The following is a 15,576-nucleotide window of genomic DNA, read 5'->3' on the forward strand; positions in this document are numbered from 1 at the left end:
GAAATAAATGAAACACTTATTTTATTGACTTTTATTGATATTTATTGACTTTTTTGGACTAGAAGTTTTGTGCACATTTCATCATTTGCAGAAAGCAGTCACGCCTTGTCATTGACACCCATAATAGAATGTGAAAGCTATGATAACAGGCATTTCAGGAGAATGTGTTTGATGGATTTCAACTGTGAACCATGTAACACAAGGTAGTTCAGAATACATCAGACTACCTCCAGTCATTAGCAGCAAAATAAGCACTGCACATTGTAACCTGGAACACATCCCTCCTCGTATTTCCATGGCAACATTTGATGTTGTGTCCCTGTATCAAAGTACCGGTACACTGATAGTTAAGCCTCCATAAAAGTCGTAGGAGAAAGATCTGATGATCCAAAGTTTAAAAGGTCAACTCTGGGTCTACTTTACAGTAATAGGTCAACACTTGTAACCACATCAGACCACATGTTGCCTTTATTTTTTTGAGTCAGTATTCAAACAGATTACCCTATTTTGAATTAACGGTAAAAGTTGTACATGGAAGCGTAATTTCTGTATGTGAGAAAAAAGACCTAAGGATGACCTTTCAGAACTCACGGTTTTAGTCTCTTTCCTTCTATGACTGTATTGGTGAAAGTTTACTATGAAAGCCTGATTTTTACTATCAAATTCATGGTTAAATTTTTCATTCTGCAGAATTAGATAAGCAATGGATGTCTCATGGATGGAATTGTGTGAGCTTTAATTCACTGTAGATCAAAGAGTGGTAGTCTGACTACCAGTATTTATTTTTTATAGGAGGTTTAAATCGTTTCAATACCATGGCACATACTTTTTTGGGTTTATTGATTGTAAATTAATTTGAATGTGTTTCAAGTCATAAGCAGGAAATCTTTCCATATGATATTTTCAACTTACGTGACTTATATTTAAGCAATAAAGCACACCCAGTGATGGTATACCATCGCTGGGTGTGATTTATTGCTGTTATATCATAACAGTATATTGAAATTCTGGCGTGGAACGTCAAAAACGGATTTTACTCAAGCCGAGAGCTCGCGCGTATGCCAGCCATGGTATACCGCTAATATACCATGGTTCTTTTCGCGTTACGACCAATCAGATCGCTGTTACCGGTATTTAGGCCATCAATATACTGGTATGATATAATATGAATTGCATCGAGCTTGTCCCAATTCGTATGAGTGGCTAATATAGCCATCAAAAATTTTCACCACATGCCAATTTTATTCCTATTTTGTGAATATGTCAAGCTTAGTATAGACATCAAATATTGCAAACAGGTTCGGAAAACCTGTTCAAACTTATTTTAATTTTATCTGTTTTTTATTAATACTGTTATCAGTCATGCTCTCATCTCTGTTGCCTTTGAAAATAACATATTTCAGCAGTTGGCTCTTTCAGATTGCACCGAGGTCATGAAAGCTTTTTTCTCCGCTTGTAAAATACATTTCTCCATTTGGAAAACATTCTACTGAAAACCATGTTTAGAAATTTCTGTGACCTGGTACACTCTTGTCTCACAGTTGCCATACATGTACTATGACCTGCATTGTTCTTCAAATGCAGCTCACGCCTCGGAGAGGAAGCAATGTTTGCAAATTCTCATCAGACATCACAATTAATTTAGCCTTATGAGTATTGTAAGAAAGAAAAAAAGGAGAAAAAAAAGAAATGTCAAAGACCAGAAACATATTTTTTACCTTATCCTATGATTTTGGACCACAAATTCATATTTTGCAGTGTACCATTTCAATCTACACAGTAAATTAATTGCTTACTCTAGATTTTCTCAAAGTTCATAGCTTCAAAGTGTTGGTTGTCTATAAGTTTCCCTTTATTGTCGCAAGCACACTTTTTCATCCCAATTCTTTACAACTTTACTTCATTTTTATCGAATCAAGGATTACAATGTACATATTCCATATTTTAGACTGTATTTTACATCTGAAAACCCTCTAGTTATATGCATATTACAGAGTTCTCGATATTAATTCACTGCACATACACTCTTATACAGTTATTGGTGCAATCCGATACAAAAATTTTTATAGGAATACTATCAATTAATGTCATTCCCAAGGACACACCCAAGCCGTCTTCCTTTCTGTCCACACGAGACACATATCTTCCGCCACTGTCAAATTTCTGAATGCGCATACTACAGTCACTGACGTATACATATCTGTCAGAGTCTAGGCATACACAAAGTGGACCAAACAGTTGACCATCCTCATTACCCTCAGTGCCAAATTTGTACAGGAACTGATCATCTGCACTGAATACCTGGATACGGCAGTTCTCACTGTCTGCTACAAACAACAGCCCGTGTTTGTCATGAACTATCGTCGCTGGTCCTTTGAATTCACCATTCTCTTTGCCATATTTACCAAATGATTTGATGTACTGGCCACTCTGTGTGTACTTTCTGATACAGTGTCCGTCCTTGTCAGTTTTATCTCCAATCTTTCCATCCCAGTCTGACACATAAACAGCGCCATCTAATGGGCTGATGCTGATACTGTTTGGGTATTTCAGTTCATTTTGTCCAAAGCATTTGATCATTCTCCCATACTCATCACTTGAAACCACTCGCTTGTTGTGAGCATCAGTCATGAAGTGTCTGCCATCTGCTGATACTGCTACATCAATTGGACGAAAGCTCTTGCCAAACCCTTTACTTTCAAATGTCTTCTTTGTATGTCCATCAATGTCAATAATTTGTATTTTGTTGTGAAATTTGGAAGCTACAACCAAATCTTTATTTTTGTTCTGTGCCAAACAAACTGCCTGATCAAACCCTTCTTTACCGATTCTTTTCTTTCTGAGTGTTTTCACCAATCCTTTGATGACAGGAATTTCAAATGGTGATGCTGGTACTTCCTGATCTCCTATTGTCATGGCAACTTGATATTTACCATCCATGTCAGTGTTAGCAGTCACAGTGTGTGTGCCATCTATGTTGTCTGTCACATCAAGGTTTGTCTTTGATCCATCTGGTTTTGTAAATTTCCCTTCCACTGCTTGTCTTGGAATCAATGGTTTTCCAGATCTATCCTTGGTTGTGATCTGTAGATTTATGGATTCACCTTTCAGCAGACACTTTGGAATGTTGTCAACTGTACACTGTGAGATACAAACATCAGATCTAAGCAATCCCAGGATTTCATCTGTTATGATGTCATCAGAGGGGAAGAACTCTACCACCTCATGTCCTGTACTAGGTTTGGTATCCATAGCAACAAACTCTTCAAGTCTGGCCCTTATACTTTGACTTTTGGAAACAAGATGAACTGCATTCCCATGATGCACCAGTACCTCAGTGTAACTACAAGTGCTGATAAGATTTTCATATTTCAACTCAAGGTCACTGATGTCACTTTCAAGGTCTTTGACCTGCAGACTACAGTTGATGTCTAACCTTTCTATCAGCTCTCTTTCTTCTTTCTCTATCATGTCAATGAGGGTGTCTTTCTGTTTCCTGACTTTCTGTTTGTTCACCATACACTGTTCTGTCACTTTCTTACATGCATCCTTGACCTCTGCTCTGCTTTGGTCCACTTCTCTTGCTTTCATTTTCAACTTCTCAACCAGCACTGACAACTCCTTGTTGCATTCATCTGCCACTTCTTGAAGATATCGATGACTATGGTCAGGAGCACGGTGGTCAATGATGGTACACTCACTGCAGATAGGAATCTTACATGTATCACAGTAGTATTTCATTTCATTTTTTGGATGAACTTTACAGCTTTCATAGGCTCTCACAGTGGATGGTCTCTTTCTGATTTTAGTTTTGTATTCTCCTGTTGTCAATATTTCATGTAGATTTGTGGCTGCAAGCTTTAACTTCTTGTGAATTTTTTGAGCACATTTATCACAGTAATACTGCTCACAATCCACACAAAACACTGAAGCTTCAGTTTCTTCACAAAACTCACACTCACTTTCACTTTCACTTTGATCAGCGGCCTCTTCTGTTCTCTTCTTCACAACTTCTAACATTGAATTCATGAAGAAATTGTTGTCAAGATCTGTAACTCCACCTTCAGGAAGCTGTACTGAAGTCTGACAACTAGGACAGTCCAGTCGTTGAGTTTTCTCCACCAGTTTTTCCAGACACAGTTGACAGAAGGTGTGATAACATGGTAGAATTTTTGGATTATCACACTGTTCCAGACAAACTGGACACATTAAAAAATCCTCACTTATTTCATTCAGGATTTCTTCAGGTGTGGTCAGCTTGGAAGCCTCCATAATGGTGCTCGACTATGTTGGTAGCTTTGTCACGAAGCAAAATAACAGACACTTAATTCCTGCTGAGTCCATATTTGGTCATGTCACATGATGCAATGTACCCAGCATGAAATTCATATAAAATTGTAACCTGACCTACTTATCAATAAACCAACTGTCAATCAATACCGCATACTGATAAAGTAGACAAAAACCACTGATAATCAAATATGCTCAGTAAATGAGGCATAAGATAGACAGCTGAAGAATTTCAACGCTTTGGCTTAAATATTGACTCAGTTTCCAATATTGATTGCTCAACTTTATCTATGCTGCATGCTTATGATTCCATGGACAAAGTCTGAAAGAAGGTGCATTGTGAAAGAACATGCTTTTTATTAGCATATCAAACACTTCAAGGTCTGAACAAAAAATTTAAAACACATAAGCTGACAAAGTGGAATGGCTGATTTTTAACTTTTGATCTTTTTTGTTATAGCTGCAACTTTCAATCCAGGTTCTTGCATTAGCTCCTCCCAGTCAAAAACTTGGCCAGTACGATGTTTGATTTTTATAACATTAATTACACAAACTGATCTCAACCTTTTGTCACCTTTTGCTAATCCTGCAAACAGAGTTTATACAAGCATTTGATTGACGGTCGGTTCAAATCGCCAACGGTCACTGATTCCCCATCACCAATGCTCAAAGTTCCTTAAAATTTGTCTTCCAGTCTCGTTAGAATTTGAATATAACCACAGAGTTCGATCGGCAGCAGCTTCACGCTGACCTCTTGGCAGTCTGTCTGCTTTTTTGCGGCCAGAGAAAACTAAAAAGTGACATTTTCTGGAGCATGTGCCTGCGTGTTGCCTGTTTGGTGTCCACTTACACAATGAACGATGCCATAGCTTCGCGTCCGTTTAAAGGGAGGCTCCGCCTTTAATGAAGCAAAGTTTTTCAATAAGGTTTTCATATTTCAACTCAAGTTCACTGATGTCACTTTCAAGACCTTTGACCTGCAGACTACAGTTCATGTCCAATTTTTCAATCCGCTTTATTTCTTCTTTCTCTATCTTGTCAATGAGGGCGTCTTTCTGTTTCCTGACTTTCTGTTTGTTCACCATACACTGTTCTGTCACTTTCTGACATGCATCCTTGATCTCTGCTGTGCTTTGGTCCACTTCTCTTGCTTTGCACTGACAACTCCTTGTTGCATTCATCTTCCATTTGTTGAAAGCAAGAGAAGTGCAATCGATGTTACAAAAGTTACAGTCTTGTGTTAAATGCCAGCTGTTTGCCAGTGAAACTAACTATTTAGCAGAGTCATTGGCTCACGATCTTGAAGTTGTAGTATTCATCATGTTCTTTAAATTCTTGCACTTGCAGTCACTCCTTTATTTGACCTTGCATGCTTAAACTTCAAGAACTTCCCATCATAAAACAATTTCACTCTTGAATTTCTGCGCAAACACGGTCCCAAATACTTGGCTGTAAAATAACAAACTCTGTTTCATTTTGTATTTTTTCATTTTATGACAGTGTTGGGGTTTTACCTTTTAGAAGCATTATCTAGAATCAGTGAATGACTAAATCAAGGTTGTGTATTTCATGGAAAACTTGATAGTAGATGATAGCTTGCAACATTTTTAAATTGGTCTATTCATGATGTTGCGAATTTTTCAATATTGATGCCACGACATAAACCCTGCAGATGACTGACTTGAAATAGCGCCCTCTATCAATCAAGTAGGAAATGGAATGTCAGCAACAAAAGTGATTCAACAAAATGTTGTATTTCCCTTTTTTCTTCTTTTGCCATTCTTAAAGAGCCAAATGTATAGGTACAGACAGAAAATTCCTACTAAACATAAAAAAAGATTGGGCCAATCTCTGTATTTCACTCAAATCATTGAAAAAAAAAGATTGGGCCAATCTCTGTATTTCACTCAAATCATTGACTTCTGATCCTTTAATGTAGTCTCAGTGACCCAGTCTCTCATCTGGGTGGGGCCGCTACACTTCCGCCCGGAAAAGAGACTCTTCTCCGGGCAGAAGTGTAGCGCCACTGCCCAGTAGAGAGGCCGGGTCACCGAGACTACCTTTAATCATGATATTTTAAATGCACTACCTTTAATCATGATATTTTAAATGCAATATCAGCTATGACATCATCACTTATTTTACAGTATTGTTAAAAAGACTAAATGGCTTCTTGAGTTGCATGACACCACACATAAGTAATTTTTGTAGTAAAAGACACAGTTTGTAGACACAAGCCATTTCTTGCATGGCCAGAATACAGAAGGAAACAAACCTTTTTGTTCAGGTCTTTCTTCTTAAATCTTTGACCTGAACAGAAAAGTTGGTTTCACACACAATTTCATGATATTCCAGAATTTTGTAAGTGTAGCGTGTAAAAAACCATTTACCATATTACAAAGTTCATGTTAAAAATTCTGTTGCTGCCTTGGTAATTTGTTTCCAAGTTCATTACAGAACAGCAAGTATGGTAATACAATAGACATGTCTGAAAGAATTCAAAGTGAGGTTTGATTTGTAGATTTCCGTTCAGAGATCTGTAAATCAGGACCTCTGTGAAACAGAAAATTCATTTTGTTGTATTGCTGGTATACAATGACATAATCAAAGTATTTTATTGTACATAAAATCTATAAAAACAGTGGACTCAGAAGATTCTAACTTCATGGTGTGTTCAGTGTACAACAGCGCTCTCACTAAGACTTATTTGCACACTATTTGTGCAGTGTCTTTGACTGCCTTGCAGTGGAATTTCATGTTTTGCACAAATTTAGTTTCAGTCATTTCGATTGGTTTTTCATGCCGATAAACATCAAAACTTGCGGTGAAATATGCAATCTCAGAGCTGATTTGACTTCTGCGTTGTGAGTTTAAGTGCTTGTTGGTGGTGCAGTTGCTACCAACACAGGGTATGCATATGTAATTTTAGGGTACGTTGTGACTACATGACCACTGATGACCGGAATTTATGTAACTTAGCGTAACTTACATATAGCATATATACAGGAGACAGAACATTGTTGCCCCTGTGGTGGCCTTACCCTTCGGGCACCAAATCCTATGTGCCCCATTCAAAACTGTAGGGGGAACACTGAGGCCAGGTGTAGAACTGAACCAGGTTTTGTGATGACAAACAAATATCATTCTGATGTCCAAGTTTGAACAATGCTTTTGCAAAATCACATCAAGGTCAAAATCACATCAAGGTCAATAGCTTGTATGAAAGGATTTAGAAATATGACAAGTACGTGCAGTTATTAAACTGACAATTTATTCAGTCACAGTGAATGAATATCATACCTCCACATGTACTCTTTTCAGCATCACAAAGAGAAAGAAGAATAAGAAGAGATACTTAATCAAATTCAATTCCTATTTTGTAATGTAAGCCTATAAATGAATATTATTACAAATTTCTTTGATTCTTTCTTTATGGAAATGCTGATCACATCCCTGACATAATTGTATGAACACAGATCACTGTTTCTGTGTGAACTACATAACGGAAGCCATTGGAGTTGCCGTTACAAAGCTGTCAAAGGACTCGAAAGGGCAAAAGCAGTTCTTGATTGGTGTAAAAAAAATGGGATCGTGAGAACCTTCTCTTCCTCCGTGTTTTGAAAGACGAATCCATGAATGTGTATGATGGCTCCAAAAAAGCCAGCAATACTTTGAAATTTTCCTTAAATATTCCAGCCGATTTCTCTTTTATAAAAATTGTGTTGAAAAACAAAAGAATAAAAATCTTGGTCGCATTTGTGAAAGACACTACCAACTGTCATGGATCAGTTTTCAAGAAAGAACATTTCCAACACACAATTACATTTTCAGAATCAACAGGCACAGTGAACATAAACTCCACAATCAAGACTGGCTGCAAGACCGAGAAAAAAAAATATTTTCAAATATTTCATGATCAAACTTCATATTCTAACTTCAAACAGAGGAAAAATCAAGTATATAATTATGAATCATTTTACATTGTTGTAGTCAATTCCGTTCCGTATACTTTCTCTTTGCTCTGCCAATGGAAGATATGGTTTAATCCCTTGCCGTTGACGATCTTTCATGATACCATTCTGAAAAAAAATAAATAAATTTGTGAAAAAGAGGTGGCAACAGTGAGGAATAGAGTGTCAATCAGGGCAGGGGTCAGTCAGTGCAGTCGCACAAATTTTCTCTTAACAAGATTTCAAAGTGTTCATGGCAAATTTAGCACAACAACATTACACCTTAGTGCTTTGAGACGGTTATTTTGATCATCAGCAAGTCGTAGAAATTTTATGGCATTCCCACTGCCTCCATGCTTTCCAATGTTGCTGTTGAATCTTTCCTTAGAAAACTGACAGGGAAAATACTTTTGTCTACTCATCTTTGCCAATTCCACAATAAAAATTGACTTTGATTTTAATACAATCCCTTGCTAAAAGTTACCTTCGACAGAAACTTATGCTTGATATAGGTCTGAATCTCTTAAAGTTAGCTTTCTACTTATTGAACAACAAATCCTTTCAATGATGTTTGTGTACTAAAGGCTATTAGCTTGAATTGTTTTGTCAGAGACTAATCTTCAGATTCATTTACCACTTTTATTGAAATGACTGGCAAAAGGTAGAATGAGCCTTGAGCACAGATATTGGACTCTCAAATTTTTATAATACTTTCTCTGATCTACTGTTTGTGGTGCTCATTGTAAAGTTCTTGGAGTCAATGAAGTTTGCAACACCCCATTTTTGTAAAATCAAAACTTAAATTTTTCGAATAGAATTGACCTAGGGATGGAGGCTGAACATCAAATCCAAACACAAACAACTCTTCATTAGGTGTTCAGAACTTTGTTTCTGTAGCACCAAAATTTGCACTGTAACCCCAAACTCACATTCTTGATTCTAAAGAGAATGGTTGAACATTTCTGCAGGGAAAGTTTGAGCAGAAGTAGAAGTCTTTCAATATGGAGGCCCATACTACCTTTACACAATAGCTCTCCCATTCCCTCATCCAACATAAAGAATAAATTTAATTGTCTCTACAATAAGTCCAATGCCAGACTGGTAAAAAAATTCCATAACAAGTGAAGACATAATTCATGACTGATCAAAACATCTCAATACCTGTAATTCATGAACCTCCAGAATATTTTGGAAATATGTTTCTCAAGTGAAAGATCAAATTCTTTAAAATTTGACTGAAACGTTCCATGAATAATCAATGAATAATCCTATCTTTAGAAAGGAATAAACCCGATCTTATTATAATTTGTGTTTCTCTTCTTTATTTCAATCACAAGATTTATTGATAAACATATTAAAGTGAAATGCTTTGGTTGCGTTTCTTTGAATATTTTAGCTACATAGTGGCAGCAAAATGTCAGTATTACAGAAGAGAGACACTAAAGTCAAAGCATTTTTTCTTGTGAAAGGTATTTGGACATTATGAGTTGAAAAAATATCACAATATGATAAACAGAAATAGAGAAAGGACACTGGGCTGACACAAGAAGAAGAAACACTCACCCAAAATTTTTTACAATTTTTATAAGTTTCAAACTCTATGTAACACTTCTCTCTGTTGAAATTGGTGTCATGAAGGCACTGGAAGGAGGCTTCAGCTTCCTGTCAGAGAGAACAGAAATATTGATTTGTGACTTGTTGTTCAGTTTAATGGCTGCAGCAGGGAGAAAAATTGTCGTATCCCATGACGGTGAACAGAACTTCCCTGCAGAGAAGCTCCTGTTGTTAATCAGCTGTATCTAAAAAATATGATTAAGGTGACACAAGTTTAAATAGAATGCCTGAGTAAAAATGCAAACAAAAATTAATTCAAGAACCTAAAAACACAATGCATAGAGATTTCTAGACTACTAATGAAATTAAGAATGATAATTTCTACATTCATGTAAGCTTGTGATTGATTAAACTGTCATTTATTACATTTGCTTTATTGTCTACACAAATTTGTTCCAATCATTTAGCACCATTAGTCTATGTCAAAGCTGTGATCAACATTTCCATAAAGAAAGAATGTACTGGCTTTGTCTAGGACCTCTCCTTGGTTGCAGTGTATGCTACTCTTCCATCGTAGGTTTTGATGGATGCAAAGTGTGCCTGTACATAGTAACCAAGAAGAGGTCCTAGACCAGTTTTAGCTGGACATGACAAAATGAAGGATTAAAAAATCTTTGTGTATTCCAAAACTTTTTGCGCAACTAAGGGACCATGGCACAACCTTGACGACCAATCACACAGTGTTCTCTGAACTCACTCATATGTCAGGGTTCGAAATTCAAAATTTTACTTGGTGGTCCACTTGGACCACCAAGTTTGAATTTGGTGGTCCATTACAGCAGATAAGTGGTCCACCACATTTTAGTCAGTGTCACTGCCAGATTCATCAGGTGCTTCACGTGGACCATACGGCTGAACAGCTGGTCGTCTTCTTCCAGCATTCCACCAGGCCTGGATTACAGGCTGGGGATTAAATAGGGGTAATGGCGGACCTGTTAATTTGATCCTCATTAGTTTATCGAGAGTTTCTGTTCTTAAATTACATCGCCAGTCTGTCTTGATTTTACCCATTATGGAAAATCCTCGTTCACACTCACTTGTGTGGATGGGAATTAACAAGATAATTTTCACTACAGTGAGTATATTTTTAAGAGAGTCTGGCTGTTGCCGTAGTAGCCGTTGCCAAAAGGCATGATAGGTCAGTGCTGGTTGATTTACTAGAACATCCCTAGTGGTCAGTTTCAATTCTGTCCATTCTATCGGAATGTCATTTGTGTCACATTGTTCTCTATTCAGAAGTTCCTCAAAATGTGCAATTAAGTTCTGTAACTCCACATTTCCATACTGATTCAAAGCATTGATATCATCAACTGGCCAGTTCCTTGGATCAAATATTCTACTGTTATTCATGACTTCATTGTTTTCAAATGATTGGTACCTTGCCTCTAACTGTTCAATCGTATTTTGGATGAGTACAACTTTGTCACCATTTACTGCTTCATCATACTGTTCTCTTGGAAGTGTAGCACCTCTCTCAGCACTAATTGGATACCTTTGAAGGTGACATTTACACCATCTTCATCCACTGTCACAAGACCATCAAATTCGATTCTCGGGGACCAGGATTGGTAATTAGATCCCGCAAACAAGCTACTGCCACTCTGAAACACGTCTGCACTGTTTCAACTGATGTAGTGTTTTTTTGAAATGTCAGTGAGAGACGACTTAGTACTCTATATACATCCATCAGAACGTACAAAGATTTCACAAACCGGTATGACTTTAGGTGTCGCACGAAACCTCTAGCCTTATTCTTGGCATCAGTTGACTGGCCCGTAAGTACAACTTGTTCGAGATGGGTAACCATTTGTAGGTAATCCTTCACAACGTTGATGATAGCGCGTTCATGGTGTCCGATCCACCGTGTCCCTATCACATTGGATGGTTTGTATACTCGCTCATTCATCGTTTCTCCGCACAATTGAAGACCCGTCCAGTTTAATGGCGAGTTTGTGTAGAATTTATAAATGTTAACAAAGAAATCTTCAATGTCTTTAAAATACCGACACTTATTCAGAGCGGTTTTAATTGCTAGTTCGAGCCGATGTGCTACACAGTGGACTGATATCAAATGAGGAACGTCATTACAAATGAGTGAAGCAACTCCGCGTCGATGTCCAAAATTAACCGCAGCTCCATCTGCTCCGAAGCCAACTATTTTATTTCTCCATTGTTGTTGATCTAGATCAAGTTTCTGGTTAAAAGCAGTATCAATGGACCTGAGAATTCCTTCACTGTTTGCACGCGCGAGTTGTTGTAGTGAAAAATATACTGTGACTGGAAGACCATCATCAATCAAACGTAGATACATGATCTCTTCGTCAATGACAGCGACATCTGTTGCAGAGTCAATCAAAATAGAAAACAAACTGCTGCCATGTAATTTCCGCTTCAGTTCTTCTCGCTGCATCTCCGATATATAGTGAATAAATGTCATAGCTTGTTTGTCATTCCTGTATGTTTCACCGAGGTTGACGTCGTTACATTCTTGAAGTTCGCACAGTCCGGGGAAGTCGGTAAATGGTCGTTCAGCTATGGCCAAGTAATATGCAGTACGGAAAAGTTTTTCTAATTTTACGATCTGTTCCTTTTCCGCATTGATCATGCACTTTTCCATCGGAGTACTCTCGTTATCAGCCAAATTACGTACCGCATTAGCACCAGCAGCCTTCTTATGACTCTCGCTTTTCTCGTGTTGATACAACGTATTTACACGGAAATTCGTGCATCCACGATAAAATGCATTTCCTGTGTCACGGCCGTACTCACGGCAGTAAGAGCAATACATAGAACCATGTTCGGAATCATACTCAAGCCATGGCCGACCAATTTCCAATTTGGAGCAAATTTTTTGCTGACTTTTTTTTTCTTTGCCGGTGAATCAATCGTCACAGACTCACCGTGGTCGTCTTTCGTGTTCTGAATTTGTTTTTTAGATGTCGTACTTGGTGTTTCAACTTTGCTTGATGACTCTTGGCTTCATTTGACGATTTCGAAGTAGCTGTTTCGGAACTCTGACTGGAAGTACCGGGAGAAACATCGGGGTTGTCCTTAGCCGCCGTCTTCTTAAAACCAAACTTGAATAAAGTATTCATACTTTGCATTTCAAACAATAGTTTGACACCATAGAAGACTAGGTCGCGAGGTCGTGTATAGACTATTGCTGTATTGTATTCAACTGCCCTTTGAACACGTGCTAGACTTTTAGATTATGAATATTCACAAGCTATGTTTTAACCAATCAAAAGCACGGATCAACGTGACGTCTACAAAATAATTATAAATTCAAATTATTTACCCTACAGTTTCTAGACTTCCATTCCATATAGCTAACATGATTACTGGTTTTGATTTCCGTGCATCATGAAACCGTCTCTAGCCAGCTCCTCTGTCATGTACACGCTACAACTGCGACGGGTGAGAACGGAAAGATTGATCGATCGCCAACCCAAACCTTCTCATCGGCGACGGCACATTACTTATCAGAAAAAAATGGTGGTCCATGTGGACCACTAAAATTCAAATTTGGTGGTCCAAAGTGAAAAAGTAGTGGTCTTTGGACGCAAAACCACCAGTATTTCGAACCCTGTCACTCATATGTAACAATTGTCCACACTGACACTGTATGTCACTGTTCCATATTACACTGTATATCTAATGTCGCACGCTCCATAGGATTCAATGGTAACTCGTTGATAATGTCGCGGGCCGCATAGTCATCATATGACTGAAACCGTAACTATTTTCACCTTGACAACTTCGGGATTTAAAAATGACAAAATTATATGTTTCACATAGTAAATATTGTTTTTACAAAATTATGCAAACAAAAATTGATTAACCCAATAACAGTAATTTAAATATATAAATGTGCCATTTGATATTAATAATAACCATTCTATTTTTCAATAGATTTTGTCTAACATGAAAATAAAGCATACAATTGTCATTTGTATGTAAAACCCAAAAATTTGGAGTGAAAATTGTGTAAGAGAGGCATGTAATAAAAACAGGCCCAAACACAGGACTATGTAGCCTTGAGGCAGGAGACCATTTGCCCTCCTTACGTAGGGTAAATGGTCACCTGCCCTCAAGCATACAGTCCCATGTTTGGGGCTATAATATACATACCGGTAATGTTCATTTACTCATCAACCAATGTATTTGATGTGAGAAAACGCATTCAAGAATGTCACATGGATACTACCTAGTGGGACAGAGTAACCATGCTATTGGTTAATGTGAACTTGGCCTGAGACGTGTGAACTTTTCTTAGGAAATATTCAGACAGTGGAATCCCAAGCATCGTGAGAGTAGATGACATTGTGCCAGATAATAAGTTGGGCTGAACCTTTTATTGATTTTAATATCCATAATAACTATAAAGTTTCAGGGGACATTATAAATGGAAAGATTGGAAAAAGTAAAACAGCGCTGTACTGGCAACTTTTCAAAATAAGTCACAGCCATTATGTTATGCAAACTTCAATGGTCTCTGTAGATGCATGAAGACTCCTGTAATGGTAGATCTACACTTACTGTGGTCCACTATACTAGTCATAAATGGTGTACATGTCGCACATATTCTGTCTATAAACCATGAAGGTAACAGAATACAACAGGGGAGTGGTAGGCTATAGACAGCACCAAGATTTTATACATGTGATGCAGTCGCAGTGTTGGTGAGTGACAATGAAATCGCCAAAGTGCTTGCATCTTGTGTAAATCTTGATTTCGAGAATGTACACAGATCTTTGTGCTACCTTTATGATATGGACAAGCTATAGAGTTGGCTTGAAGCTGACTTGTTAATCTGTATAATATTAATAAGCAAATTCATAATAAATGTATACTCTTCTGATGGACTAAATTAAAATTGTTTGACATACAATTTAACTACAAACTTTGCAAATTTATAACTCAACAGAAGTCAAGAGCAACGAGTGGTTTCACGGTATGCAATATCAGATAACACGCTGGTACTAAATGGGATCTATGAATATGACGTGTGGGCGATCCTGACCGATGATCCGTCGATTTAACCCTTGACCCTAACTTGCCTAACCTTACAAGTAGTAGACAGACAGACAGACAGACTGATCCAAACACATGTAAATCGGGCAAGCATTGTATCGATTAAACTTCCATTACCAAATGACATGGATTAGTATCTTCATCTGTCCATCTCTTTGCCCGAGTATTCGGTCCTGTTCGTTTCTTATTCAGTTCATGTGCTGGGAGATTAAGCTTTCGGTGTGTACCGGTGGTAGAACTACCGGCAGTAGTTGTTGTGGCACTGGCAGAAGTCGAGTCCATTACGTGTAAAAATAATGTTCTGTAGCAAGGGAAAGCGCATTGGGATAGCGCTGAACCGAAGATTACGGATTTACAAATCGGAAAAACCAGTAACCTTAAATTGTCTGGTCAATTACATGTGCACTGCTCTCAGTATCGACAATGGTACACTTTCGGCTCAGTAATGCTGGAGGTAGCACACATTCACAAGTTCTAATGACAAGTGCAGGTGTTCCCCACTTACCCTGTACCCGAATTCCCGTGCATGATATTTGCAATTTGTGTATTCGATGCAAAGAATCGCGTCATGACCACCCTGGCACATTGTTTTCTGTGCTTAAATCTACGTATGGTTTTATGTGCCTCTACCCACTTCTACAGTTTTAATTTTGTGTCCAAATTCGCATTTTCGAATGTGCTGTTGGGA

The 15,576-nt window shown here is 37.8% G+C and overlaps 2 protein-coding genes across 2 annotated transcripts; both read right to left on the minus strand.

Annotated features, from left to right (window-relative positions):
* Positions 1–2,010: 2,010 nt before the first annotated feature.
* On the minus strand, positions 2,011–4,272 carry LOC139133704 (tripartite motif-containing protein 2-like). The gene has a single exon (XM_070700467.1). The coding sequence runs from the start codon at positions 4,270–4,272 to the stop codon at positions 2,011–2,013; it is 2,262 nt and encodes a 753-aa protein (XP_070556568.1).
* A 2,609-nt stretch (positions 4,273–6,881) lies between these two features.
* LOC139133858 (coiled-coil-helix-coiled-coil-helix domain-containing protein 7-like) lies at positions 6,882–15,542 on the minus strand. The gene is made up of 3 exons (XM_070700619.1): positions 15,006–15,542; positions 9,804–9,902; positions 6,882–8,369 (listed from the first exon to the last, which is right to left on the minus strand). Exons 1-3 carry the CDS (start codon positions 15,168–15,170, stop codon positions 8,262–8,264), a joined length of 372 nt encoding a protein of 123 aa, XP_070556720.1. The 5' UTR covers positions 15,171–15,542; the 3' UTR covers positions 6,882–8,261.
* Between the last annotated feature and the right edge of the window lie 34 nt (positions 15,543–15,576).

This window comes from Ptychodera flava, chromosome 5, assembly GCF_041260155.1.
Source record: "Ptychodera flava strain L36383 chromosome 5, AS_Pfla_20210202, whole genome shotgun sequence".
Taxonomy (NCBI): domain Eukaryota; kingdom Metazoa; phylum Hemichordata; class Enteropneusta; family Ptychoderidae; genus Ptychodera; species Ptychodera flava.